The following is a 27,632-nucleotide window of genomic DNA, read 5'->3' on the forward strand; positions in this document are numbered from 1 at the left end:
TATACACTGTTTCCCATGGCTGTTCAATGACCCATGAACAATTAATGAACATGCACCTGTGGAAAGGTAGCTAAGACACTAACAGCTTACAGACGGTAGGCAATTAAGGTCAAAGTTCTGAAAACTTAGGATACTAAAGAGGCCGTTCTACTGACTCTGAAAAACACCAAAAGAAAGATGCCCAGGGTCCCTGCTCATCTGCGTGAACGTGCCTTAGGCATGCTGCAAGGAGGTATGAGGACTGCAGATGTGGCCAGGGCAATAAATTGCAATGTCCGTACTAAGACATCGCTACAGGGAGACGGGACGGACAGCTGACCGTCCTCACAGTGGCAGACCACGTGTAACAACACCTGCACAGGATCGGTACATCCGAACATCACACCTGCGGGACAGGTACAGGATGGCAACAACAACTGCCTGAGTTACACCAGGAACGCACAATCCCTCCATCAGTGCTCAGACTGTCTGCAATATGCTGAGAGAGGCTGGACTGAGGGCTGTGCGTTACAGGGAAGACATCCTCCTCCCTCATGTGGTACCCTTCCTTGCAGGCTTATCCTGACATGACAATCCAGCATGACAATGCCAACAGACATACTGCTTGTTCTGTGCGTGATTTCCTGCAAGACAGGAATGTCAGTGTTCTGCCATGGCCAGAGAAGTGCCCGGATCTCAATCCAATTGAGCACGTCTGTGACCTGTTGGATCGGAGGGTGAGGGCTGGGGCCATTCCCCCCAGAAATGTCCAGGAACTTGCAGGTGCCTTGGCGGAAGTGTGGGGTAACATCTCACAGAACTGGCAAATCTGGTGCAGTCCATGAGGAGGAGATGCACTGCAGTACTTAATGCAGCTGGTGGCCACACCAGATACTGACTGTTACTTTTGATTTTGACCCTCCCTTTGTTCAGGGACACATTATTAAATGTATGTTAGTCACATCTGTGGAACATGTTCAATTTATGTCTCAATTGTTGAATCCTGTGATGTTCATACAAATATACACATGTTAAATTTGCTGAAAATAAACGCAGTTGACAGTGAGAGGACGTTTCTTTTTGTGCCGAGTTTACTACTACAGACACCTGACCAGGCCCAAATCCATGTGATTCGCTGGAGAAGGAAACTGAAATTTTGTGGGAAAAGATCCGGGTGCCTTGTGAGGATCAGGCGTTTTGCTCCATTCATCTACACACAATACTCCATAATGACAATGCAAAAACATGTTTTTCAGAGACTTGTCCCGAAGCCACTCTTGCGTTGTCTTGGCTGTGTGCTCAGGGTCGCTGTCCTGTTGGAAGGTGAACCTTCACCCCAGTCTGAGGTCCTGGGGACTCTGGGGCAGGTTTTCATCAAGGATCTCTCTGTCTCTGTTAATCTTTCCCTCAATTCTGACTAGTCTCCCTTTCCCTGCCGCTGAAAAAAAATCCCCACAGCATGATGCTGCCACCACCATGCTTCACCGTAGGGATGGTGCTAGGTTTCCTCCAGACATGATGCTTGGCATTCAGGCCAAAGAGTTCAATCTTAGTTTCATCAGACCAGAGAATCTTGTTTCTCATGGTCTGAGAGTCCTTTAGGTGCTTTTGGCAACCTCCAAGGAGGCTGTCATGTGCCTTTTTACTGAGAAGTGGCTTCCGTCTGGCCACTCTACTATAAAGCCCTGATTGGTGGAGTGCTGCAGAAATGGTTGTCCTTCTGGAAGGTTCTCCCATCTCCACAGAGGAACTCTGGAGCTCTGTCAGAGTGACCATTGGGTTCATGGTCACCTCCCTGACCAAGGCCCTTCTACCCCGATTCTTCAGTTTGGCCGGCCGGCCTTCCGCATATCTGTGCCTCGACACAATCCTGTCTCGGAGCTCTACGGACAATTCCTTCGAGCTCATGGCTTGGTTTTTGCTCTGAAACGCACTGTCAACTGTGGGACCTTTTATAGACAGGTGTGTGCCTTTCCAAATCATGTCCTATCACTTAAATTTACCACAGGTGGACTTCAATCAAGTTGGAAAAAAATGTCAAGGATGATCAATGGAAACAGGATACACCTGAGCTCAATTTTGAGTATCATAGCAAGGGTTGTTTTTTTATTAATTATACATTTGCCAAAAAATATATATAGAACTGTTTTTGTTTCATCATTATGTAGATTGATGAGTAAACATTTTTATTTACTACATTTTAGAATAACAAAAATGTGGAAAAAGTCAAGGGGTTGGAATACTTTCTGAATGCAATGTATATCTAATAACCTGAAAATTATCCATATCATATGGGTAGACAAATAATGTCTACTCAGCTATCATTTTTTTTTTAGGATGCAAACCAGCAATATGAATCACTGTTAATTGATCCTGTTTTGATCTAATGAAATGGATGTAGGATTTTCTACAGCCTACAATCAAGGCCTTTGCCAGTCATGAAGGATGAAGGGAAAGGGGGATACCTAGTAAGTTGTCCAACTGAATGTATTCAACTGAAATGTGTCTTCTGCATTTAACCCAACCCCTCTGAATCAGAAAGGTGCGAGGGGCTGCCTTAATCAACATCCACAGCACCTGGGAAACAGTGGGTTAACTGCCTTGTTCAGGGACAGAACGACATATTTTTACCTTGTCTGCTCAGGGATTTGATCCAGCAACCTTTCGGTTACTGGCCCAATGCTGTAACCACTAGACTACCTGCCGCCCCAGAAGCTAGGCCTCTCTTGATTCTCATTGGCGAAGACTCAACTCAAGTTAGGGGTTATATATCAGACTCTCCTATACCACTTTGCCCAACATGTTATACCCCAGAGGTTGTAAATAAACCCTTTCTTAGCTGATATAACTTGTATCATTACTATAGGGCTGTGAAACCCATAGCCGAATGGCTTCAGTCTGAGCATTTCTCACTGGAAATTTCTGCTGACATTGAACATAGCTTAGGGTTAAGGTATTTAATTCATTTCAGACTGTCCTATACCAGTATCCCCAACATCTTATACCCCAGAGGTTGTAAATAAACCCTTTCTAAGCTGATATAACGTGTATCTGTCACGGATGTCTTCGGGAGAAAGAGAGGAGGACCAAAGCGCAGCGTGGTAAGTGTTCATGATGATGTTTAATTAAAACTCAGAACACTAAACAATAAATGACAACGTGAATTTACAAAACCGAAACAGTACCGTGTGGCCCAAACACTCACACGGAAACAAACACCCACAAACCAAAAGTGAAACCCAGGCTACCTAAGTATGATTCTCAATCAGGGACAACAATTGACAGCTGCTTCTGATTGAGAACCATACTAGGCTGAACTCAAAAACCAACATAGAAAAACAAACATAGACTGCCCACCCAACTCACACCCTGACCATACTAAAACAAAGACAAAACAAAGGAACTAAGGTCAGAACGTGACAGTATCATTATAATAGGACTGTGAAACCCATTGCCAAATGGCTTCAGACTGAGCATTTCTCACAATTTATTTACGGAGAGAGTTTTATAACTGGTGGTGTGCATTTATTTACAGTAGTGAGTTGATTAATTATTGCTTTCTTCAGTGGAAATAGAGAATATGTATAAAAAATACCAAATGTACTAAAAGCTGAATCAAGCAGAGATTTACGACTATTTAACCATGTTAATCTTTACTGAAACATGCTAACTACAAACATTTAACCAATTAAGATTATGAATACATGACAACATAAAAATATTCTATAAAACATTATTCATACAAAAGTCATGAGTTGGCTATAACATGATTACAAACAAAGTGAATGTGTGCATATCTGTGTAAGAGTTTTTGTGTGTGTATTATGGTGTGTATTATAATTTCCATCATAAAAATGTATCCCCATTCCCCAATCAAATACCTTCATCGATACCACAAAAAAAAAAAAAAAAAAACTATTTTTTCTCCAATCTGGCAACCCTCATAAAATTCGACATAGCCTTGTATAAAATGCATTATGAAAGAAATGGTGTAATGTACATGAAAAAGAGAAGCCTTGTATCAAATGCATTATGAAGAAAATTGTACAATGTATGAAATATGAATAATAACAAAATATGAAATTCCTTATGAAGAAAATCATGTAGGCCTACTGTTGCCTTCATGGAAAAAGAGCCTTTCTGACTACAAGTGCACCAGTATCCCAAAGTATTAAGCGAAAACAAGCATAGAAAACAGTATTGGCATTTATAAAGAAAAACGACGTAAGACCACTATTAAATTATAATTATTTCAGTGATAACCTGTTTGATTTACAATACTGGGTTGTTAACACGTTTGTTTTTTTTTCAAAATAAATGTGGTACACAAAAAAAAAAAAAAAAAGTCAGTGTAGAACACCATAGCCCATCATGCATTGCACTAGTAACTTTCAAAAGATTGTTTGTCCCCCAAAAATGTATTTTCCTATGAATGAAGTCACATTTTTGTGCATCTTTTCCCACGGATTAAGCTACACAAAAATGCACAAAAACACACGAAATCTGCTGAAATAGTTTTTGTACATCTTTGCATGAATTGAGTGTGAGATTGTGTTTATACGATCACATATACCTCTCTATTATGCTTGGGAATAGATTTCCAAAATTAAAATCCCTTTGGGGGCCAAATAAAATCCCCTGTGGGCCAAATTCAGCCTGTCACGTTCTGTCACGTTCCGACCTTTATCCCTTTGTTTTTGTCTTGAGTTGGGGTGGGCAGTCTGTTTGTTTTTCTATGTTGGGTTTTTGTGTTCAGCCTTGTATGGTTCTCAATCAGAGGCAGGTGTCGTTAGTTGTCTCTGATTGAGAATCATACTTAGGTAGCCTTTTTCCACCTGTGTTTCGTGGGTGTTTGTTTTCCGTGTCAGTGTTTGTCGCCACACGGGACTGTTTCGTTTTGTTCACATCGTTTATTGTTTTGTTCCAGTGTTCAGTTATTTTTGTTAATAAATCATTATGGACACTTACCACGCTGCGTTTTGGTCCGATCCCTGCTACACCTCCTCAGACGAGGAAATCCGTTACAATTTAACCCAGGTGGTGCTGGTATATTTTTTTAACATAAATTAATGATAATTACCCATTGATTCTTGAAGAATATAGCTTAGACTATAGCCTCATGATTAAGTGTGTGTGTACCCCATCAGAACCCAAAATATTAGCTTGTTTTACTCCAATAATTGTAAACAAAGTAAATCTAAACAAACACTATATAACCTCAAAACATGGTTAAGAGTATAATTTTGATATCATGGATGGTCAGTCCTTGCATCCATAGCTCTGTCTCTGAATTAGAGATGAGTTACATTTCTCCAGCCACATCCTTCAGCTTTTTACTGAAAGAGGGGTAGGGATTACACTTTGTTATTGTTATAACTGCTGACTGCCGCTTTAAGCATGCCTGCTACTCCTCTTTCTAAACAAGACCCACAGCAAACTGAGCTATCCAATCAGTTTCAAAGCACCCAGACAGCACACTCATCAGAAGGCTCTGTCAAATCTGTCACACTTACACATTATAATGCTCTACATAAATAAGAGAGCTTATGAGAGAGAGAGAGAGAGAAATAGAGAGAATGAGAGTGAGGGAGTGTGCTTGCGTGCATACATGAGTGTGTTTGAGACCAAGAAAGAGAGAGCATAATAAGAGAGCTTGGCCAAGTGAGCCACAGTGATATCCTTTTTCACCAGTCTCCCCCAGGCCTCTAGTGACCACTGACTGGACTGGAGGGTGAGAACATGGGGCCTCTAGTGATCACTGACTGGACTGGAGGGTGAGAACGAGGGGTCTCCAGTGACCACTGACTGGACTGGAGGGTGAGAACGTGGGGTCTCCAGTGACCACTGACTGGACTGGAGGGTGAGAACGTGGGGTCTCTAGTGACCACTGACTGGACTGGAGGGTGAGAACATGGGGTCTCTAGTGATCACTGACTGGACTGGAGGGTGAGAACGTGGGGTCTCCAGTGACCACTGACTGGACTGGAGGGTGAGAACGTGGGGTCTCTAGTGACCACTGACTGGACTGGAGGGTGAGAACGAGGGGTCTCCAGTGACCACTGACTGGCCTGGAGGGTGAGAACGTGGGGTCTCTAGTGACCACTGACTGGACAGGAGGGTGAGAACATGGGGTCTCTAGTGACCACTGACTGGACTGGAGGGTGAGAACGTGGGTAGCACAGCCCCGTCTGAGGCTGCAGGGTCTGGACAGGACAGTCACTGGGGTGGGGACACACCATGCCCTTAGCATACTGGGACAGACCAATCATAGTCTACTACACCCAAGGTGTACTCCAACCAAGTGAAATAGGCCAATACATGACACTGTCATTACGTTGCCCTCTTTGGGTACAGCGAGCACCATCCCCCTCTCTCTCCTCCTACACTCAGGCTGCTGCGACCTCAGGTCGTAAATTCCTGGAGGAGATTATCTCCTCATGGCCACAGTATAGAGAGAGAGTGTGTTTTCATAAAGAGAACAACATTTCATAGAGTCTGAACAACATTTATGTTCTGGAGAAGGTATAAAAGATCGGTGAAGAATCCAGCTATGAACTGGTCTGTTTGGTACAATTTGGTGAAACTCATGGGAGACAATATGGCCACATTACCATAACGCTGTTTATACAGTAGCCTCAGATATGAGGCTTACATCGAATTGTTGTATAAGATGAATGAGTGAGGATGATACTGTTTGTGAAATTGTGTAATGTGATTTTGGACTGATTAATGAAGGAAACTCCAATTACCTTTGGAGTTTAACTAAATCAGAGGACCGCCCATGAGCACAGTTATGGTCTGGCGTCCTGGGACAGTCCTTTCTGCTCTTCCGAATAAAACCCCCACCTTGAGAATTTCTCAACAGACCAATTATGAGAGGACTAAGGTTGAGACCAGCTTACCTCGATAACGAGAGGGCCAAGGTTTGAGAGATAAAACTGTAACTGTAATTAAACTAAGGTTTGAGTAGATAGCTGAATCTTTTAACCAAACCACGTGGTTAAACTCTTAGATTATCAAGACCGACAGAATAAGAGTCTTTGATATTTATTACTAGTCTGCAGCTAGGAAGTCGGTATCATTGAACATGAAGACCGACAACCACCGAAAGTGGGTTAACTGTGGGTTAACTGCCTGTTCAGGGGTAGAATGACAGATTTGTACCTTGTCAGCTCAGGGGTTTGAACTTGCAACCTTCCGGTTACTAGTCCAACGCTCTAACCACTAGGCTACCCTGCCACCCCAATGAGGAATGAGACTAATGAGGAAAATAATTCATTAATTCGAAGACTATGTGATCAGATATTCAAATATCTGAAAGTTATATTAGGAAAATTATAACTTTATAATCTGAATATTTTCCTTGGTGCCCCCGACTTCCTAGTTAATTACAGTTACATGATTAATCCGTTTAATCGCGTAATAATAATTACAGAGAGTTATTTGATAAATCGTCTTCAGTTTTAATGATGTCAAAGACACGACAACACATAGAATCCACTGGATTACTAATACTAACCAAATCCACCACATCTGAGACAGTGGAGGAGGTTCATCTCATATTTTCTCTATGACAGAATCTGTATTCTAGAGTTGTAACCTGTGAGACTGGTCCATTTGTTGTGCTGTCAGTGTCAAGCTGCCCCACCTACACCCCAGCCAACCATCTTGCCATGTGACACAGTCACACATCATCACAGAGACGGGCAGAGGGGACTGACCTTCTGAACCACACAGAACACACAAACACACACTCACGCATGCATACACACACCACAGCAATTCCAGACACAAACATCAACCACAAAATACTCACACAAACAAACTCTCAATCCACATACAGTATCAACACTCCAGGAACAGAGCAGATATCTGACAGCCTGGTTGGTAAAACACACACACAGCCTTGGGCGCTGATTGATCTATGGCTCGTTCTGTGGAAAGCTCACACACACACAATGTCATTCAGACTGAGAATATGAGGCGTTCTGTGTAGCTATAAAACATTTCCTGGACATCATTCAGTTCAGTTAGCATCATAAACACACTGACAGCTGGCCATAACACAAGCCAGGTAGGCACCATATACCAGAGTATAGACAGTGCATAGAGGCTGCTACAGTATACTCAGTCTGTTTCAGGGTAAAGGCCATTGTCTTTGTGCTATCAGGCAACCTGCTCTAGTCTACATAGTGTTATCCTCTGGTTTACGTTTCAGCCGTGGAGCCTGGCTGTGTAATGACGTGTGTCTGTATCAGCGTGGCCAGGCTGCCCTCTTCTCCCAGGGTTGTTCTCACACACAGCTGTTCTCAGGCCAGCTGCTTGGCATGGGTCATGGTGACAAAAAGGGCTGCAGACCTGTCAGTGCCAGTAACACCTTAAAATTAGATTGGCTCAACCTGAGAGGAGGTTTCCCCTGTGGTGGTTTAACACTGGCTCAGGATCACTGGAGGAATTCACATGCCGTTGGATCATATCTCCTTCTGGTGAACTTTAATGCCCATCCATCCAACTGGATGAAAACACAGGCAGCCACCTTCCCCTCCCTGCCTGATACATTAAGAACTGTTTCAGAACAGTGGCCCTCTATGTTACTGTTGTAATATGTAAAGAATAATATGTTACTCACCCTGATGGCTTGTCGACCCCCAGGAAGGCCTGGATGACCAGAGGGAACTCATACTTCACGATGTACAGGTAACTGGACATGGCTGTGGGAGGGACACACAGAGAGACACAGCTATTAGTAATAGTATCACACACATGTATACTGTATACAGACATACACACACATGCACACACTCACACATGCAGTATACACACGCAGTACACACACACACAGTATATACACATACACACTTAATCCTTGTGCAGGCTGTGCATATTATCCTGGACAACAAATATTACAAAATACAAGAGAGACAATCATATTCCAGCAAATCTAAATATATCTTAAAACACACACTGACACACACGTAATCCCTTTTCTCCCTTTCGTATTGAATACTTTGATGTTGTGCTGATATATCCCCTTGAGAAAACAATAGATAACATAACTAAAACAGTGAATTCAGTATCTCTGGTAATCTCTGTGTAGCACAGGTTAACATGGTGACAAGAATGCAAAATGAAGTTCTTGCTATGAAATATCACAGGCATAGAAAGTAGATTTTTCCTCAATGAAGTAGAGAGAGCTAGAAAGTTGAGTATCTGCCAGGCATGCAGAGATGCGTGTCACCACCTGGGTGTCAGAAGGGAGGGAAGGAGAAAAGTAGTTGACTGTCATCCGCATAGCAATGATGGAAGAGACCATGTGAGGATATGACGGAGCCGAGTGACTTGGTGTATAAGAGGAGAGGGCCTAGATTACTGCCCGGTCTTTCCTCCATCCCCTCACACAGACTCAGAATCTCCTCACCTTCCCTATACACACATCAGGGAGAGAGAACAGAAGAACAGCAGGAATGGAGAGATGCAGAAATAGAAAGGGGCATTACTAATAGAGCCAGGCTGCTCTCAGGGGTACCCACTGACAAGGTCATATGACGATGATTATGATGACACATCCCCAGAGAGACACTGTGTGTGTGTGTGTGTGTGTGTGTGTGTGTGTGTGTGTGTGTGTGTGTGTGTGTGTGACAGAGCCATCACCTCCGATGTTCTGCAGTGTGATGGCGATGCCGGCAGCCATCTTGCCTGGCGTTCCAAATGCCCTTTGGCCCAGCTGCTCATACGCCCGGATACCTGAGGCACAGTCATAAAACACATTCACATACAGAACTGTACTGTGGCGTAGAGCATGTTGGGCACTGGGGAGGGGGATGTGAATTCCTAGTGATCAGTCTAACTAAGCATATGTTGAATTTTTTTGCAGAAATGCCTTCTTGAACATGTACACTTTCACGTGTATTAGTAACAAACTTGTATGTCATCTGTAAATGCAAATACAATTGTTAAATTACGAGCCTAGTTGGTTTAACCATGGAAAAAAACAGGAACCTTCCTGATAGCCATGATTGGCTGAGATAATGGATGGGCTGGACATGCTGAGAGATGAGTTCTGATTGGTCTGCCATGTCGCAGGCTGCTCAATATGTGTAGATAATCTTTGCTACCGTTTTTATTATTTTATTGTTATAGCCATAGAGAATTGCAAAAGTATTGCTATTGCTCTCAACAACATTTCCGCCCTGAATTTAGCAGGTGCAAGATATGTGGGAAAAAGTTGTAATGGATTACTTTCTGGAGGACGATTTTGCCATGCTGACCCTCTCTGACCCTGAAACTGATTCCGACGCTGAGGAAATCCCTGACTTAGGTAAAAACATTTTCATTGAACCAGACATTGTAGAGTCTTCTGATTACAATGATTGGGAAGAAACTGAGATCAACAGTGTTGTTGTCATGGAAGAAGTTGACTGAGTTTGGAAATCAGTGGAACGCCTGGTGGAAGCAGAGCATGAGAACAAGGTGAAGAAAACTCTGACGTTTGATTACGGAGGGAGTTGAAAAGAGAACACAGAAGGCTGTTGTATAAAACACCTGTCTTCCAGATTACATCTTTAAACTAAGGGCAACCATGGCATCCATGACAGAGAGAGATCTAAAGATCTGATGATTCTTATGGCATTGCACACAGTCGGTGTGAACTGGAGTGACTTGAATCAATGGCCCAAGCAAGCTGTACAAACAAAACGTAAATGACAGAGAACTTCTTACTTAGTGAAAGGGGTTCCAGTCTACCGTGAAGCATTCCATGTATATGGGTAAGAGTCTAGCTACATTTTCACATATGATACAATTCAAATGTTGTCAAAGTTGTTTTCATTGCAAGTTAAAGCATAATGTTAGCTAACTAGATAACGTTAGGTGGCTGGCTAGCTAGCAAGCTACGTGTATGACCTACGTAGTAATATTATTCATATCTCAGAAATCTGTTTGCATTGCTAGTTATAGCCTACTATTAGCTAGCTAGCTGACATTGAACCTACAGATGTTGGTTAGCTTTTGCAACCTGCAGATTCATACTACATCCTTTCATGCATGGTAGCTAGCTATGACAATCTATTTGTATTGTTATACTGTATGGGTTGGGATTATGGTTTATTGTTTAGCTAGCTTGCTAGCTACATGCCTAAACAAAAGACTCCACTTCGCCAAATGATTGCATGACCCATCAATGTGTCTCGGGGTGATATGTCCTATTGTATTTCTTGAACATGTGAACAGGTCTAGCAATAGAGACCCATCGACTTAGCTACAGTAGATGTGGCTGGGGGTGGTTATAGCCTCTCGTTTACCATAAACAGTAATGTGAAGAGCAACATCACCTGCACCAAAGTCAGATTAGAATATAGGCCAAGGACTAGATAAAGTTTATTTCTACCTGGCGTTTTTCCTAATTGTGGACTACTACTTTCACCACTTTTAGTCTTGAAATCTTTGGTTGTTAACTACATTACCTTACTCACTCTGTTTAGCACATGTGAATCCTTAAAAAGATGGGTGGGCCTAAGGCTTAAGAGGGTGTGAACAATGCTAAATGGGTGTAAACAAAGAAGAGCTCTCTAGTAGGTGTACCAAAACATTTAAGGACCATTTTCTCAAAAGTGGGGTTACAGGTTTATCAACTTTCAAATCAGCATTACTTTCCCATTCTTCCTTAACTACAATGTATGATATAACATTTTGAAGCTCTGAGTCTGTACTTTTATCCAATGTAAAAAACACAATTTAAAACTTGGGAAATAAGACCAAAAAGAGATAGTGGGTCACATATGCTAAAGAGAAGAGGCAGGCTGTGAGGCTATGGGATGTTAACATGACATTAGTCTTCCTGACAGGGGCTGTAGGGGTTGACTGGTGTATGGTCTCCAACAAAAGTCCTGCTCATGGTCTGAAGACTACATACCCACAATGCCAGATGACTTGAGTAGCAAGTGGATGGAGTAAGATGAGAGGACAGCCACTACTGTCAGGAGCACCCTGCAGAGTAGAGAGGAGAGAGCTTCATCATCATCCTCCTCATCATCATCATCACCATCATTGTCATAATCACAGGGACTTTTCTGTCATTGAAATCCCGCCTAAGCAATTTTTCAGGCCGCCTAAATACATTTTCGGGATGGAAAAACGCTTTTAGTGTTAACTTAAATGAGTAAAACAAGATATAAAATATGTAGAAAAGATAATGGACCTATATTTTTTAAAATTGTATAATCTTTGAGAACTAACAATCTGCAAAATGAAAGCTAGACAGTCAGAGAGGGTCAAATACTGTGTTAAATATATACTGCTAAATTAAAAAACAATTAATTTAGCAGTATATATTTAACACAGTATTAGCCATGGCAAAATGCATAGAATTGCAGGAAATTTGCTTTAAAACTGCCAAATGTTCTCTTACTGCGTCAGAATATGTCAAATTGCATGAAAATTAAAACTGCAACAACAAAAAAATCAGCTGCATAGCAAAATGTGTAGAATTGCAGGAAATTCGCTATAAACTTCACTAATTTCTCACAGCTCCATGGAGAACATTTTCTCTAAAATTCAGCTACGCTGACGGGGAGAATACCATGCCCCACTGCCACGCCCCACTGCCACGCCACCCACCTAAGCTCCTTTATTATCCAGAAAAAACCTTGTTATCATATTCACCATCATCCTCCTCATCAACACCATCATCACCACCACCACCACCACCATCATCATCATCATCAAAATCATCATTATTATTAATGATCATTATTATCATCATCATCATCATCAACCTCATCCTCAACACCATCATGGTCATAATGATCATTATCCCCATCTTCCTCATCCTTATTGAACTTGATATCCCAGCACATTCTGGTGCAGTATGACTGTAACAGCTGTCCTAATCCATGGCTCTACAGATAACATTTATCCATGTAAACCATTGATTCAGCTGGATGTACAGCTGGGTGTTGGGTTATAGGGTCTTGAGTCTTGGGTTATGGGGTGCATTCATAAACAGCAACCCACTGACTCAGGTTCACCCAGGGTTAGCCTCATACAGAGCCTCAGCCTTACAGAGCATCAGTCTCACTGGCTGCATTAACTACAAATATCTCCCCTATTCCCCCACCACGAGAAACAACCACAAGGACATTAGGGGCGTTATTTAGAGGTGGAAATATTTACAAAGCAAAGCTGACATTGACATTAAGCTGAGGAAAAACCTCAGAGTTAACGAAGAGGAAAAGTAAAACACTCTCTGGTCCAAGCTCTCCCAAAATACTGCTGCATGCCCCAGCGGCCAACATCTGGCCGAACAGACCAATCTGATCTCCTACTCCTCCTCTCTCCAACTTTAACTTTTTTTTTCTTTCACATTTCTTTCAAATTGTTACTCTTGGCAACTGGAACTGGGCTTGTGTCGGAGAGGCAAAGCACGTCTTTCACCTCAAATTCAACTATGTTCCGTTTCACATCGTTCTGTGTCTCGGGCAGCGTAGTGGAAGAATGCTGCAGGGCTGATTTGTGGTGGAGGAGAAGTTATCCGGGAACAGTGTGGGAGAACTGTGGGACAGTTAGACAGACAAACTGCATTCCCGCCAGGGCCAGTGCCAGGGCCCGGCTGAGACCTCTGTGTGTGCCAACTTAAGTCTCCACTATAATCTGAAATGTTAGACCACTACAACGGGGCAAAAAAGCTACATGGGTTTAATGGGTTGCTGATAAGGGCCAGTGCACAGCTACCTCCCCAATACAGCCTCTGAAAACCCTCTTTGTTCAGCTAAAGCCCACATGACACAACAGTCAGGCCCAGAGCCCTCTGCCGGCCTCAGCTCCGGCCCCTTTCCTTCCAGGAAACACAGAAATCTCCTTACAGCAATCCCACTGCTGGGCCCCAGCAGCGGCTATAGGCTACTGGTCCCATGAACCCCCTGGCCCTACACTCATACATAGGCATGAATGGTGTCAGATGTGAGTCTGCCTTGGAGCAGACTATTTTATTTATTTATTTTACCTTTATTTAACTAGGCAAGTCAGTTAAGAACAAATTCTTATTTTCAATGACGGCCTAGGAACAGTGGGTTAACAGTGGGTTAACCTTCCGGTTACTAGTCCAATGCCCGAACCACTAGGCTACCCTGCCGCCCCAGGGCCATACCAATAGTGGGTGATTGGAATGCTTGTCAGTGCTGTAATGCTCCATTGAACAGAGTAGGTGTTACAGTAGGTGAGGTCAAAGGAAAGGGTAGGATAGGATAAAGTACTGGAGGGATTGGATGCTAGTCTGGGTACCAGTCTGTTTAGCTCATTCCACTCCTTGCCACTCCTGTCATGATAAGCTGATCTTTGGCATATGACATGGAATACAAGGAGTGGGATGTTAGCTAAACCAACTGGTAGCCGGGCTAATGGGATGCCACAGTGTTAATGTGATGTTAGTTTGGTGTGTTGTTGAGTTTCTCTTTGTTTTTCTGTGTTCAGAGAAGCGTGTGCTGCTGCTATGTAGGTCTGTTGTCCCCCTTGGGAATGAGCAGCTAAGATTCAGACTGACAACGTACGCTGGCAGAAAGAATTGAGAGGAGAGGGAGGTGCACCCTGGAGGCTGGAGCACAGCACACAGTGGTCCACTGAAAAGTTGCTTGACTGGCTGTCCCCCTCCCGAGTCCCTCTACATCAGGATTGGGAAACGTTAATGAGGGTGGAGGCCACAAAAAATATGAAGTCATCATGAGGGGCAGCAGTTGCTCGCAGGTCTGCGACCATGATTACAAATGTAGATAGCTGGCTGCTAGATTAACTTTCGAAAAGGAAAAAAAAATGCTGACAAGGGCTAATTGAGTGATTATCAGTGACTGATATAACAAGAGAAAAACTGCTGATGCAAAACCATATTTAGAAATTGCACCTTGTGTATTCTACTACTCTAGCTTGCAACAGTAAGTTAAGACCCTAACTGAGTTTCCTGTGCAACATAAAACTAAACACGCTTCACACACTGTTTATGTGAAATGTACAGATGTAGGATGTTAAAATTGATCCGAGGGCCTTCAAAAGAAGGGCCGCCGGCCTCCCATCCCTGCTCTACAGTACATGTTTCTCTCCCTCTCTTTCTCTATCCTTCTCGCTACATCTGTGATACCAGTCAATATGGCTACACTGTGTACACTGTGTGTCACTGTGGTTCTATTACAGGTGTAGGATCGACATTTGATCACTCTTTTGTTTCAAACTTGTAGTGTATTTGAGTTTTAAAAAGGTTCTAAAGTTTGTAATTTCCACTTTGACATGTCAGACTTGATTTTCCCTAACAAAACAATGTATCAACCCTAAAGAAAACTCCATGAATTATATTCCATGTAATAATTCAGATTTCCTGTTGCAGCAGGACTGTTTTCCCGCTGTTGCAAACTGGCTCAAATGAAGATCCTACATCTGTACATTTCACATGAACAGTGAAGCATGTTTAATTTTAGGTTGCACAGGAGCAGTTAAGGTTGTATATACTGTAAGTCAGGTGACACAGACAGACAAACAGACAGTGTAGTAACCCAGGGTTCAGCTGGTCCAAATCAGTCCAGACCAGACAGAAGACAGGTTGAGAAACCACAGTTACACCAACCAGCTCAAAATAAATAGCTGCTTTCAGTGTGGAAAAAACTACTCTAGACATGTCTCTAGCCAGAAAGCTTGGATACAGTCTTTTGGATAATATTTATGTCGGTCATGGTTGTCTTAAATAGTATCAACGCTTCATTTTAGTCACAGTTGGTAAGAAATGTGGGCATGCTGCCAATAAGACAAACACATACTACCTTTAGTTAGGAAATAAAAGATTGTGTGTCACCCTACCTACAATTCCACTGACTCTAAAACCTGTGCTACTGCTAGTATACTGTCAATGGATTTGGCATTACTACACACATCCAAAACATTACTTTACCTCTAGCAGTGGTGGAAAAAGAACCCAATTGTCATACTTGAGTAAAAGTAAAGATCCACCACATCTTTGTAATTTAGCAGACAGTCTTCTCCAGAGCAACTTAAAGTAGGGAGTGCATACATTTTCACACTGGTCCCCCATGGGAATCAAACCCACAACCCTGGCATTGCAAGTGCTATGCTCTACCAACTGAGCCACATAGTATTCTACATGACCAAAGGTATGTGGACACCTGCTCGTCGAACATCTAATTCCAAAATCATGGGCATTAATATGGAGTTGGTTTCCGCTTTTGCTGCTATAAGGTTTCCCCTTTTGCTGCTATAACAGCCTCCACTCTTAAGGGAAGGATTTCCACTAGATGTTGGAACATTGCTGAGGAGACTTGCTTCCATTCAGCCACTAGAGCTTTAGTGAGGTCATGCACTGATGTTGGGTGATTAGGCCTGGCTCGCAGTCGGCGTTCCAATTCAACCCAAAGGTGTTCGATAGGGTTGAGGTCAGGGCTCTGTGCAGGGAAAGTTCTTCCACACCGATCTCAGCAAACCATTTCTGTATGGACCTTGCTTTGTGCACGGGGGCATTGTCATGCTGAAACAAGAAAGGGCCTTCCCCAAACTATTGCCCCAAAGTTGGAAGCATCTATAATGTCATTGTATGCTGTAGTGTTAAACATTTCCCTCACTGGAACGAAGGGTCCTAGAACAAAACATGAAAAACAGCTCCAGACCATTATTCCTCCTACGCCAAACTTTAGAGTTGGCACTATGCAGGTAGGGTTCTCCTGGTTAGTCTGTCGGACTGCCAGAGGGTGAAGCGTGATTCATCAATCCAGAGAACGTGTTTCCACTGCTCCAGAGTCCAATGGCGGGGAGCCTTACACCACTCCAGCTGATGCTTGGCATTACGCATGGTGATCTTAGGCTTGTGTGCAGCTGCTCGGCCATGGAAACCCATTTCATGAAGCGCCCGATAAACAGTTCCTGTGATGACGTTGCTTCCAGAGGCAGTTTGGAACTCGGTAGTGAGTGTTGCAACCAAGGCCAGATTATTTTTACGGGCTACATGCTTCAGCACTCTGCGGTCCCGATCAGTGAGCTTGTGTGGCCTATCACTTCACGGCTGAGCCATTGCTGCCCCTAGATATATCCATTTCACAATAACAGCACTTACAGTTGACTGAGGCAGCTCTAGCAGGGCAGAAATTTGATGAACTGACTTGTTGGAAAGGTGGCATCCTATGACTGTGCCATGTTGAACGTCACTGAGTTCTTCAGTAAGGCCATTCAACTGCCAATGTTTGTCTATGGATATTGCATGGTGGTGTGCTCAATTTTATATACCTGTCAGCAACGGGTGTGGCTGAAATAGCCAAATCCACTAATTTGAAGGGCTGTCCACATACTTTGTATATTTAATGTACCTTCATAGAAAATGACTCAAGTACCGGTATGTGAATACTGAATGTGCATGAGTGAAAGTCACCCAGTACAATACTTGATATACTTAGATATCAAAAGTAAATGTAATGCAAAAATATAGAATACTTAAGGTTTAAAAGTAAAAGTATAAATCATTTCAAATTGCTTATATTAAGCCAACCAGATGGCACAATTTGTATTTTATTTTCTATTAATGGATAGCCAGGGGGACACAAAGCTTTTGTGTTTAGTGAGTCCGCCATATCAAAGGCAATAAAGATGACCAGGGATGTTCTCTTGATAAGTGTGTTAAGTGGACCATTTTCCTGTCCTGCTAAGCATTTAAAGATGACCAGGGATGTTCTCTTGATAAGTGTGTTAAGTGGACCATTTTCCTGTCCTGCTAAGCATTTAAAGATGACCAGGGATGTTCTCTTGATATGTGTGTTAAGTGGACCATTTTCCTGTCCTGCTAAGCATTTAAGGATGACCAGGGATGTTCTCTTGATATCTGTGTTAAGTGGACCATGTTCCTGTCCTGCTAAGCATTTAAAGATGACCAGGGATGTTCTCTTGATATGTGTGTTAAGTGGACCATGTTCCTGTTCTGCTAAGCATTTAAAGATGACCAGGGATGTTCTCTTGATATGTGTGTTAAGTGGACCATTTTCCTGTCCTGCTAAGCATTTAAAGATGACCAGGGATGTTCTCTTGATATGTGTGTTAAGTGGACCATTTTTCTGTCCTGCTAAGCATTTAAAGATGACCAGGGATATTCTCTTGATATGTGTGTTAAGTGGACCATTTTCCTGTCCTGCTAAGCATTTAAAGATGACCAGGGATGTTCTCTTGATATGTGTGTTAAGTGGACCATTTTTCTGTCCTGCTAAGCATTTAAAGATGACCAGGGATGTTCTCTATATGTGTGTTAAGTGGACCATTTTTCTGTCCTGCTAAGCATTTAAAGATAACCAGGGATGTTCTCTATATGTGTGTTAAGTGGACCATTTTTCTGTCCTGCTAAGCATTTAAAGCGTAACGAGTACTTTTGGATGTCAGGTAAAATGTATGGAGTAAAAAGTACATTATTTTCTTTAAGAATGTAGTGAACGAAAAGTAAAGTACAGATACCCCAAAAAACAACTTAAGTATTTTTACTTAGGTACTTTACACCATTGACCTCTAGGTAGAAAGCTATTGTATTGTAATCCTATCTAAGGTCACTTGGTAAACAAATCCCTGGGGCTAGGAGAGTTTTCTAATAAATGCAGCATGATAAAGTCTTACAGCACAGAGCACACACAGTGTTTCATGGAACAAGACTTAACAATCCAGATCCCATGGCCTCTGCCAGCTTGTAACCTAGCTGCTGGGGTTAGGAGGTGTGATGGTAATAGGAGGATGACAAGAGTGGGTGCTAAACCCACAAACACATTACATAACCCCTTCATGACTAATCTGACAGCTGTTAAACTAAGCTCTCTGTGACTCGTCCTGACAGCAGATACCACCACAGCCCAGATTATTCTCCCTAGCTGGCATGGCAGACCCCTGAGAACACACTCATGCACATTCAGTATTCACACATTCAATCACAGCACAAGATAGGACATGCAGATGCAAGCACATTGAGGTTATTTCCAGCATCCATCATTGTAATTGCATTGGTTTAACACAGCAGCACAACGCTGCTATTAGCATATTAATGAGACTTCTCCACGCGGCCCCATTACATTTCATTATTCCACACAACGCTCGAAATCCCTATTAATCTCAATGCAGATGTGTATCATGTAACACAAGGTTTTACGCACCACCAGCGTGTCACTGCTGTAGTTAAGATAGCTATCACAGTAATGATTAATGATGCCGTATTTGCCTTTTATCTAGTGACTAGTTACATACCGAGTTTACCACCTGGTTAATTGCCTTTAAATAATTACAGGGCTATTTCTGTCCAGGGAGGAGCTCCATTCAGAGGGACTAAATGGAATGCAATTAAATCAGAGGAACATTTGTGGCTAATGTGCACATGTCTGACTGGGTTTAAATCCATGTACATACATTTACATTACCAATTGATCTTATCATTCATCATATAGAACTGTTGGTCATCTATGTTCATCGCAATCATGAATTCCTTCATACATCCATTCATTAATCCATCCATTAATTCATTAATTAATTCATCCATCCATGTTGACTCACAGGAATAGAACGACCCCTGTGTTGGCCATGGCATACGACAATCCCAGAATTCCACTTCCCATGATGGCGTTGCCCAAGTTGAACACTGACATTCCAAAAGAGGTTTTCCCCTCAAACTGTTTCCATGGAGAAACACATAGAGGTGAACACGGTTGTTAGCACAATGCTTACAACAATCAAAGTTGCTTTACAGAAGAAGAGAATGAACACGTTACAGATTCATCTGAACCATCCACTGGGGTGAAAGCAGCCTATAGGTTCCACTTACATCTGTGAAGCGTGTGGTCTTTTTGTCCTCCATGTTAGACAGGAACTCCTGACTCTCTGCGAGGTTGGCCTCTGGATCCTCACTTCTGTGGGGATTCATGGGAATAAAGCACAGTCATAAGAACATGAAGCAAGAACAATGTTATAAAACCTCAACTCAAGGACGCTCTCTCTGAGAGAATATTGGAATCACATGGGATAACATTCAACTACTATAGGAGTCTGGGGCTGGTCTGTCCTTATCACAACTCATGATTGTAATGGTGAGAAACAGTACACTGAAACATATCCCTTCCTTGTCAATGTCACATACCTGACATTTTGGGCACTATTGGGAACAATTTCCCTACAAAGTACCGTAGAGAAAGACGTTCCATCATCCAATGAAAGCACAAAGAGGAAAAACAACAAACACACCCTCAGAAAATGACACAGTCTGGGTAAACGTATGTATTCAACTACTTAAGGGCGCATGGGGAGACACTGTACATGTTAAACAGTTGACGTAATTTCCTGTGACTAAGGGCCAGGTCTGTTCTGTGCTGATAGAGGTGACCTCATGATTAGTAGGGCAAAGGAACGCAGGCTCTGACGCTAGGTAGTACTAGGTACGCATGACCCACATTTTCACACACATATCCACAGTAGTTAACAAAGAGTAGTGTTGTTGTGGGGTGTGTGAAGGGAGACATGTGACACGATAAGGCTCAGTGAGGGAATACATCACATTCAACACTAATAGTTTCATTCTTGACCAACGTAATATATTGCCTAATACCTAGTACCTGAGTGTATACTTTTTTTTTAGCTGAAAAGGTTCCTCTTGTCTGCTATTGTGTATCTAATCTTGTCCACCAGCCGTCTCTCTCTCTGTCAAACATGAAATGCGAAAGCAATTGAGCCTGGGGATGAGGTTATCTTCTATCTGAAAGAGTGTTTACTGTACTTTTAGAGATGAAAAGCCTGTGTATTCTTTAGTATGTTTGCAGTCTGCTGTCTTGAACCTGAGTGTATACTTACTGCTCTGTGGTGTCTCCTGGTGGTGTTTTGGCTGCTTCTGTGGTTTCCTCCCCAGTCTCATGGCCTTTCCCATTGGGAATAGAGTTCATCTCTGCTGGTGCTGGAGCTGATACTGGCACTGCAGGAGCAGGTTCCACGCTTTCAGCTGCTTTATCTTCACTCATCTTTGCTCCAATGTATGTGTGTATGTGTGTGTGTATGTGTGTGTGTGTGTGTGTGTGTGTAAGTGTTTGTGTGTAAATGTGTTTGTGTGTCTGTGTAAGTGTGTGTGCTGGTGCATGTGTGTGTAAGGGTTTGTGTGTGCTGTGGCTGACGTCCTCTTTTCTTTTCCTTCAGGAATCTGTGACAGAATAGACACATGGCAGTTAGACTACAACTGATGAGTAAATCATGTTCATAATCACTGGAATATTACAAACAGTTCATTAAATGCAGATAAGCTTGCTTATCTTGCACATCTTGCACAGCCATCTATCTGGGGATACAAATTGTACAACATGAGTACAAATCTATTACAATAATAAATTCAGCGATGCTTAAAGACTAATACTGCATTCAATCAGGCAGGTGAACGTTTATTGGGATGAGTCTTGTCCTAGAGGCAGAACTGAGAGATTTCCGATAGGTATGCCAGAAGCAAAGTCAATATTGGCTACATTGTAAAAATTCATGAAAACTAAAATGTGCTTTTTGGTCTTAATTTAAGGTTTGGGTTAGGCATTTGGGTTAGCAGTGTGGTTCGGGTTAAGGTTTAGAGCTATGTTTAAAATCTGATTTTATGACTGCGGTTGTGCCTGCTAGTGACCACTCTGCAGAGCTCCCTCCAGAACAAGATTCATGACAAAAACACTAACCTGCTACAATCAAGGTGCCAATGCAGTAGTGTTAACAATGACTTGGCCTAAAAGGCATGTTGAAAGATTAATGAGGCCTGTTCTTGGCAGATATAATGAGACTCTCTGTGTCTTCCTGGTAGGCCCCAGGTGAACGTGCAGACCAGCTGGCTGGATGCTTTACAGACATATTCAATCTCTCCATATCCCAGTCTGTTGTCCCCACTTGCTTCAAGATGTCCATCATTGTTCCTGTACCTAAGAAAGCGAAGTTAACTGAACTAAATGACTATCGCCCCGTAGAACTCACTTATGTCATCATGAAGTGCTTTGAGAGGCTAGTTAAGAACCATATCACCTCCACCCTAGACCAGGGATGGGCGACTGGCGATCCGGCCTGTGTCCCTTATGTAGGCTTGCGGATACATTTCCAAAGACAGAACAAAACTCAATATGGGTCTCTAGAATAGTAGAATACACAAGGTGCAACTTCGACATTTGGTTGTGCATCAGCAGTTTCTTGTTATGTCAGTCACTGTTATGTCAGTCACTGAACATGTCAGCAAACATTTTTTAGATTGGTATGTTAGATTGGTATGTTAGTTGGTATTTTAGACTAGCAACCAGCTATCTAATAATATCGTAATCATGGTTGAATTACTGACCATGGGTCCCCCAGTGATTTTGTCCGTCAGTTTCACTCAGATATCACGTTAAAAACGGCAAACATTTCTCTCCATTCTATGGCAAAATGTGTAGAATTGCAGGACATTTGCTGTAAAACTGCAACATTTTCTCTACAGCCCATGGCAAAATGTGTAAAATTGCAGGAAATTAATTCTAAAGCATAACATGTTTTGCTCACAGATGGGGGAAACAAAATTTAACTTAGGGCTCCCAAAAGGCTCTGACTACATGTTTGGGTGTGGATGTGGGTATGCCCCCCATGATGAGTTCCGATTTTTTGGTGTTTCCCACCCCCATCAAAGTTGCCCATCCCTGCCCTAGACCAACTACAATTCGTGTACCGCCCCAAAAGATCCACGGATGATGCAATCACCATGGCACTGAACACTGTTTTGTATTGCTAGGTATTACTGCACTGTAGGAGCTAGAAACACAAGCATTTAGCTGCACGTGCAATAACAGCTGTAAATGTGTCTAAACGGACAATATAATTGTATTTTATTTAGTTATAAAGCACTTTCTAAGAACTGGAGGAGTTGACAACACAAACACTTTCTATTGTCAGCTTGTCAAGCGTAAGATAAAAGCACCAGCCGTCATCATTGAAGTCAGAAAACTAAGTTGATAAACAACCTTTGTTTCTGGGGAGAATCTCCGGCATTATTTAGTTGTCAGCTGACAGGTATTTCCCTCTATACTGCTTATGAGAGGAAAGGCCCCAGTTAGCTGTGACACTCCAGGCTTTGTGAGGGATGGTTCGGGCCCCTTTGTGAGGGGCCCCTGTATCCTAGGTCCCCTACTGTGGTGTATAAGAAGAGCTGCTGGTGTACAGGCCCTGAAAGGCCCCTGAAAGGCTCCTGTGACATGTCTCCCTGTTCCTGTCAACCTCGGCTCCCTGGCTGTCCCTGAAAGCCCCCACAACTAATTTCCCCATTAGCTATGCAGCGTAAACAGGGGTAAAGGGCAGATGGAGTAGGGGGACAAGGTGGCACACACACAGTGCAAATCACAGAAGGAGGAGATGAAAGGCAGGAGAACCAGTTACGACCAGCTTAGAACCAGTTCCAGACCTAATTTATTTTGTTATAGCTTGCCATTTCTTTCTTTAATCAGGAAGGTCTTAGCATAGCGGCAGTGCTCTCACTCTCTCAGTGCTCCAGTGCGCCCTCTTCACTGACCCTGGTCCCCTCAGATGACCCTTGCTCCCGCCACCCCCACTTCCCTTCCCCTGCCCGCTTTTCAAAAGTACCTTTTTGTAAAATTATTTTAGCACATTAAACACAGAGGGAGATGTATAAACCCAGGGTCTCCATCGAGCAGCAGCCCCTCATGGCCTGTGTTACTGTGTCACCGGCCTCCACCAACCACATTGTGCTTCTCTGTCTCTCTGGCTAATGCGGGGCAACGTGGTCAGCTAGCAAAACATGGCACACAATGGCGCATGTTGTGTGGTTTCCTGGGAATGGGCTGGAGAACAGTGGCGCTATTGTGCCAGGCATCATTATACCACCGGCGCCCCCTTGGCTGCAGCTCCCTGGGCCACTCGATGGGCTGAAAAGGTAATTCATTACGCCCTAATTGAAAAGACGGCACCTTGAATTCGACAGCTGCCAGGGTCCCATGCTCACGCACATGTGTGGCAGGGGTCGGGCAGGGGGTGGTGCCACACACACTAGGACCCCATCACCAGTGAGGAGTCTCTCTGTCACTCAAACAGCCCTCCATTCATAGACAGACTGGGCACTCAGAGGAGGACCTGCAGCTAAACTGACGTGTGATTGGCTGGCTGGAACACAGTGGGATCTCTGGGTTGACGTCACAGGGTGGAGCTTCTCCACGACTTAGCTGATTGGGCAGAATCAGAGAAAATTGTATGAATGAATGAACTTCCTTCAGCTAACTGGTGTGAAAACACAAACACAGTGTGTTTTCATTCAGCAACAATGCCTGGAAGATAGCTACCCACAGACACAGGGAATATGGCACGAATACAGTTTGTTTGAAGACTTAGTTGATTGTTCCTCTAAGTCCCTGAGAGAGTGAACCACTGAAGATGAAAGAGAATGGCAATGAAGAAGAGGATGCTTACAATGGGGAATGTAGGACAGTCACCATGTTATGTAAGCAGCAAGGATACACACAGATCTCCATGTGAAGGACTAGGAGACTTCCCACCAGCGTGTTACAGATACACAGATACACTATTAAATATAGTATGAAACATGAGAGAAAAGGTTGTGTATTGATGAGAAGAGGTCTATCCAGGTCCAGTCAAGTAGCGATGAGATCATTCACATCCTGAATAGCATATGGTATGATGCCATCCTCACATCCCCTCCATGCACAATTAAAAAAGCCTGCCTTGCCCAGCCATTATCACTTCAATCTCAACACCTCACTTTCCCAGATTAGCCTCCTAAAAGTGTGTGTGAGCAGTTTGACAGGAATTGGATTGTTGGGAGAACGTCATGCAGGCTTACTCACCACCTTTAGGGAGGTGTACATGTGGCGTCAGGTAATTACACCGAGAGCGTTTCATTAAATTCTGCATGCTGTTATTTTAAAGGTCTTTCCATCTATAAATAACTATTAATAGATAGGTTTATTTGCTCTGGCTCTGCAAGCAGCATTATTATACACATGGAAAGGCTGACAGAGAGAGAGAGAAGCAGCCATTTGGCAATCATCCCTATATTACTCCCTAAGCCAGTGGATGTTGTGGATGCAGTGGTTTTATAATCCGCCACCGTGTTCTCTCAGGGTTTTATGTGTGTATTTGTTGGGTTGGGTCTCTGTTTTGTGTAGACGGAAGGCAGTGTCCCCAGGGGAAAGGAGCTTGTTCGGTAAGGGTGAGGGTTAGGGGTGGAGGAATGGCACTAGGGGCAGAATTATGCAAGAGCACATGTCACATTGTTACGCTTCAGTTTGGGAGAAAATCAATGTCCTCATTCCCTGTCTGATCTGTCAGACTTGCTGTTTATCCATGCCCTGCAGAGCCAAAAACCTCCTCAATTTGTCACCCTCCGACCAGCGTCTGTGCTGCTGGGCTTATGCTGCTCTGACGTAGGATGCACGGCTAAGAGACGTCATCCCAGGAGGGGGGTGTATGAGGGAAAGACATGTTTACAGCTGGCCCTGATCCACATAGCATATTTACCAACACTGATTACTTTTAGTGCCATGTGTGTGTGTGTGTGTGTGTGTGTGGATGTGGAGGTGTCATGACCATATTGTTTCTCTCTAACACTACTATACACCTACTAATTGTATGAAGTTGGCTTTAGCTAGCCCAGATAGGTTCCCAATCTCCCAACCTTATAACTAGCTACCAAGAAGCCATTTCAGGCTATCAATGAAGTTACAGTAGCTAGCTGCAGGCAGGGAGAAAATAAAAGTGCCACTGCCACACTTTTTCTAACCCATGTGGCTACACACACTTAAATGTATTTTTTCCTTACAACCCATCAATTATAGCACTGTATTGTATTTGTGTGTGCGCGTATTTTGATTAACTGCTTAACCTTTTCACTCGTGAGTTCCAAATATCTCTAATGGTCGCACCAGTGTGAGTTTTTTTACAGTGCGTGATGTCACTGTTCCAAAATGTGATTGTTACACAACAGGACAGTGCCTCAAATCAAGACACGCTGCCTGCTAATTATCTATAAGCTATCTTTCAACTTGTAAATTTCGAATTATTTTCTAACAAGTTTAATTTTTGGACAACATTTTGAATTGAGGTGTGTTCCGCCACCCCATTAATTCACAAGAAGTGTGAGGACAATTGTTGCGGACAATTTATGTTTGACGCTTAACTGAGCCAGACAAACTTCTCTCTTCAATGAGAGCCCAAGCACATCCCCAGTGTTTCCCTAGATCTCTGAGAGATATGTAAGGACATCTCTCTCAGCAGACAAAACATTGCAAACAGCTAGCAGCAAAGTAGATTGGTCATGAAAGTCAGAAAAGCAATAAAATGAATCGCTTACATTTGATGATCTTCGGATGTTTGCACTCACGAGACTCCCAGTTACACAATAAATGTTCCTTTTGTTCCATAAAGATTTTTTTATATCCAAAATACCTAACAAATGTTTATGTCATCTGTAAATATGAACACAGTTATTAAATTACGAGCCTAGTTGGTTTAGAAATGGAAAAAGAAGGGAAACTTCCGCTAGCCATGATTGGTTGAGATAATGGTTGGCCTGGACATGCTGAGAGATGAGTTCTGATTGGTCTGCCATGCCTATAACATGAGCTGCTCAGATAATCCTTGCTGCTGTGGATTTTTCGAAAGATATAGCCTTGGAGAACTGCAAAAGTGTTGCTACTGCTCTCAACAACATTGCTGCGATCATGCCATGCTGACTCTCTCTGACTCTGAAAATGAATCAGATGATGAGGAAATCCCTGACTTAGGTAAAAACATTTTAATTAGCCTCCCGGGTGGCGCAGTGGTTAAGGGCCGTACTTCAGCGCCAGCTGTTCCAGGCTCTGTCGCGCCCAGGCTCTGTCGCAACCGGCCGCGACCGGGAGGTCCGTGGGGCGACGCACAATTGGACCAGCGTCGTCCGGGTTAGGGAGGGCTTGGCCGGTAAGGATATCCTTGTCTCATCGCGCACCAGCAACTCCTGTGGCGTGCTGGGCGCAGTGCACGCTAACCAAGGTTGCCAGGTGCACAGTGTTTCCTCCGACACATTGGTGCGGCTGGCTTCCGGGTTGGATGTGCTCTGTGTTAAGAAGCAGTGCGGCTTGGTTGGGTTGTGTATCGGAGGATGCATGACTTTCAACCTTCGTCTCCCGAGTCCGTACGGGAGTTGTAGCGATGAGACAAGATAGTAGCTTCTAAAACAATTGGATACCACAAAATTGGGGAGAAAAAGGGGTAAAACAAACAAAAACACATTTTAATTGAACCAGACATTGTACAGTCATCTGATGACAGTGATGGTTAAGAAACGGAGGAAGAAACGGAAGAAGTTGACAGAGTTTTGAAATCAGTGGAATGCCCAGTGGAAGCGGAGTCTGAGAAGGAGACGGAGAAAATTCTGACGTTTGATTGCAAATGCAGAGGGAGTAGAAAAGAGAACACAGAATGATGTTGCACAAAACACCTGTCTCTGGATTACATCGTCAAACTAAGGGCAACTATGGCCGTGAAGCATTCATCCATGTATACAGGTAAGTGCCTAGCTACATTTTCAGATATTATACGTTTCTAATTTTGTCAGAAAGTTGTTTTCATTGCAAGTTAAAGCGTACAGTTAGCTAGCTAGCTAGCTACCGTTA

The 27,632-nt window shown here is 43.1% G+C and overlaps 1 protein-coding gene across 4 annotated transcripts in view; it reads right to left on the reverse strand.

Annotated features, from left to right (window-relative positions):
- Positions 1–27,632, reverse strand: part of LOC110528155 (sodium-coupled neutral amino acid transporter 3) — a 73,129-nt gene that overhangs the window by 21,638 nt on the left and 23,859 nt on the right. Inside the window, exons 2-8 of one of the 4 annotated variants that reach the window (XM_036983702.1) lie at positions 20,821–21,160; positions 20,114–20,146; positions 19,802–19,886; positions 19,534–19,649; positions 11,891–11,964; positions 9,631–9,723; positions 8,609–8,690 (exon numbers count right to left, since the gene is read on the reverse strand). In XM_036983702.1, coding sequence (XP_036839597.1) covers positions 8,609–8,690; positions 9,631–9,723; positions 11,891–11,964; positions 19,534–19,649; positions 19,802–19,886; positions 20,114–20,146; positions 20,821–20,984 — 647 coding nt within the window. In that variant the 5' untranslated portion in view covers positions 20,985–21,160. The remainder of the gene's footprint in view (positions 1–8,608; positions 8,691–9,630; positions 9,724–11,890; positions 11,965–19,533; positions 19,650–19,801; positions 19,887–20,113; positions 20,147–20,820; positions 21,161–27,632) is intronic. The other 3 variants (XM_036983704.1, XM_036983703.1, XM_036983705.1) reach the window with 3 other exon arrangements.

Source organism: Oncorhynchus mykiss, chromosome 7 (genome assembly GCF_013265735.2).
Source record: "Oncorhynchus mykiss isolate Arlee chromosome 7, USDA_OmykA_1.1, whole genome shotgun sequence".
NCBI lineage: Eukaryota > Metazoa > Chordata > Actinopteri > Salmoniformes > Salmonidae > Oncorhynchus > Oncorhynchus mykiss.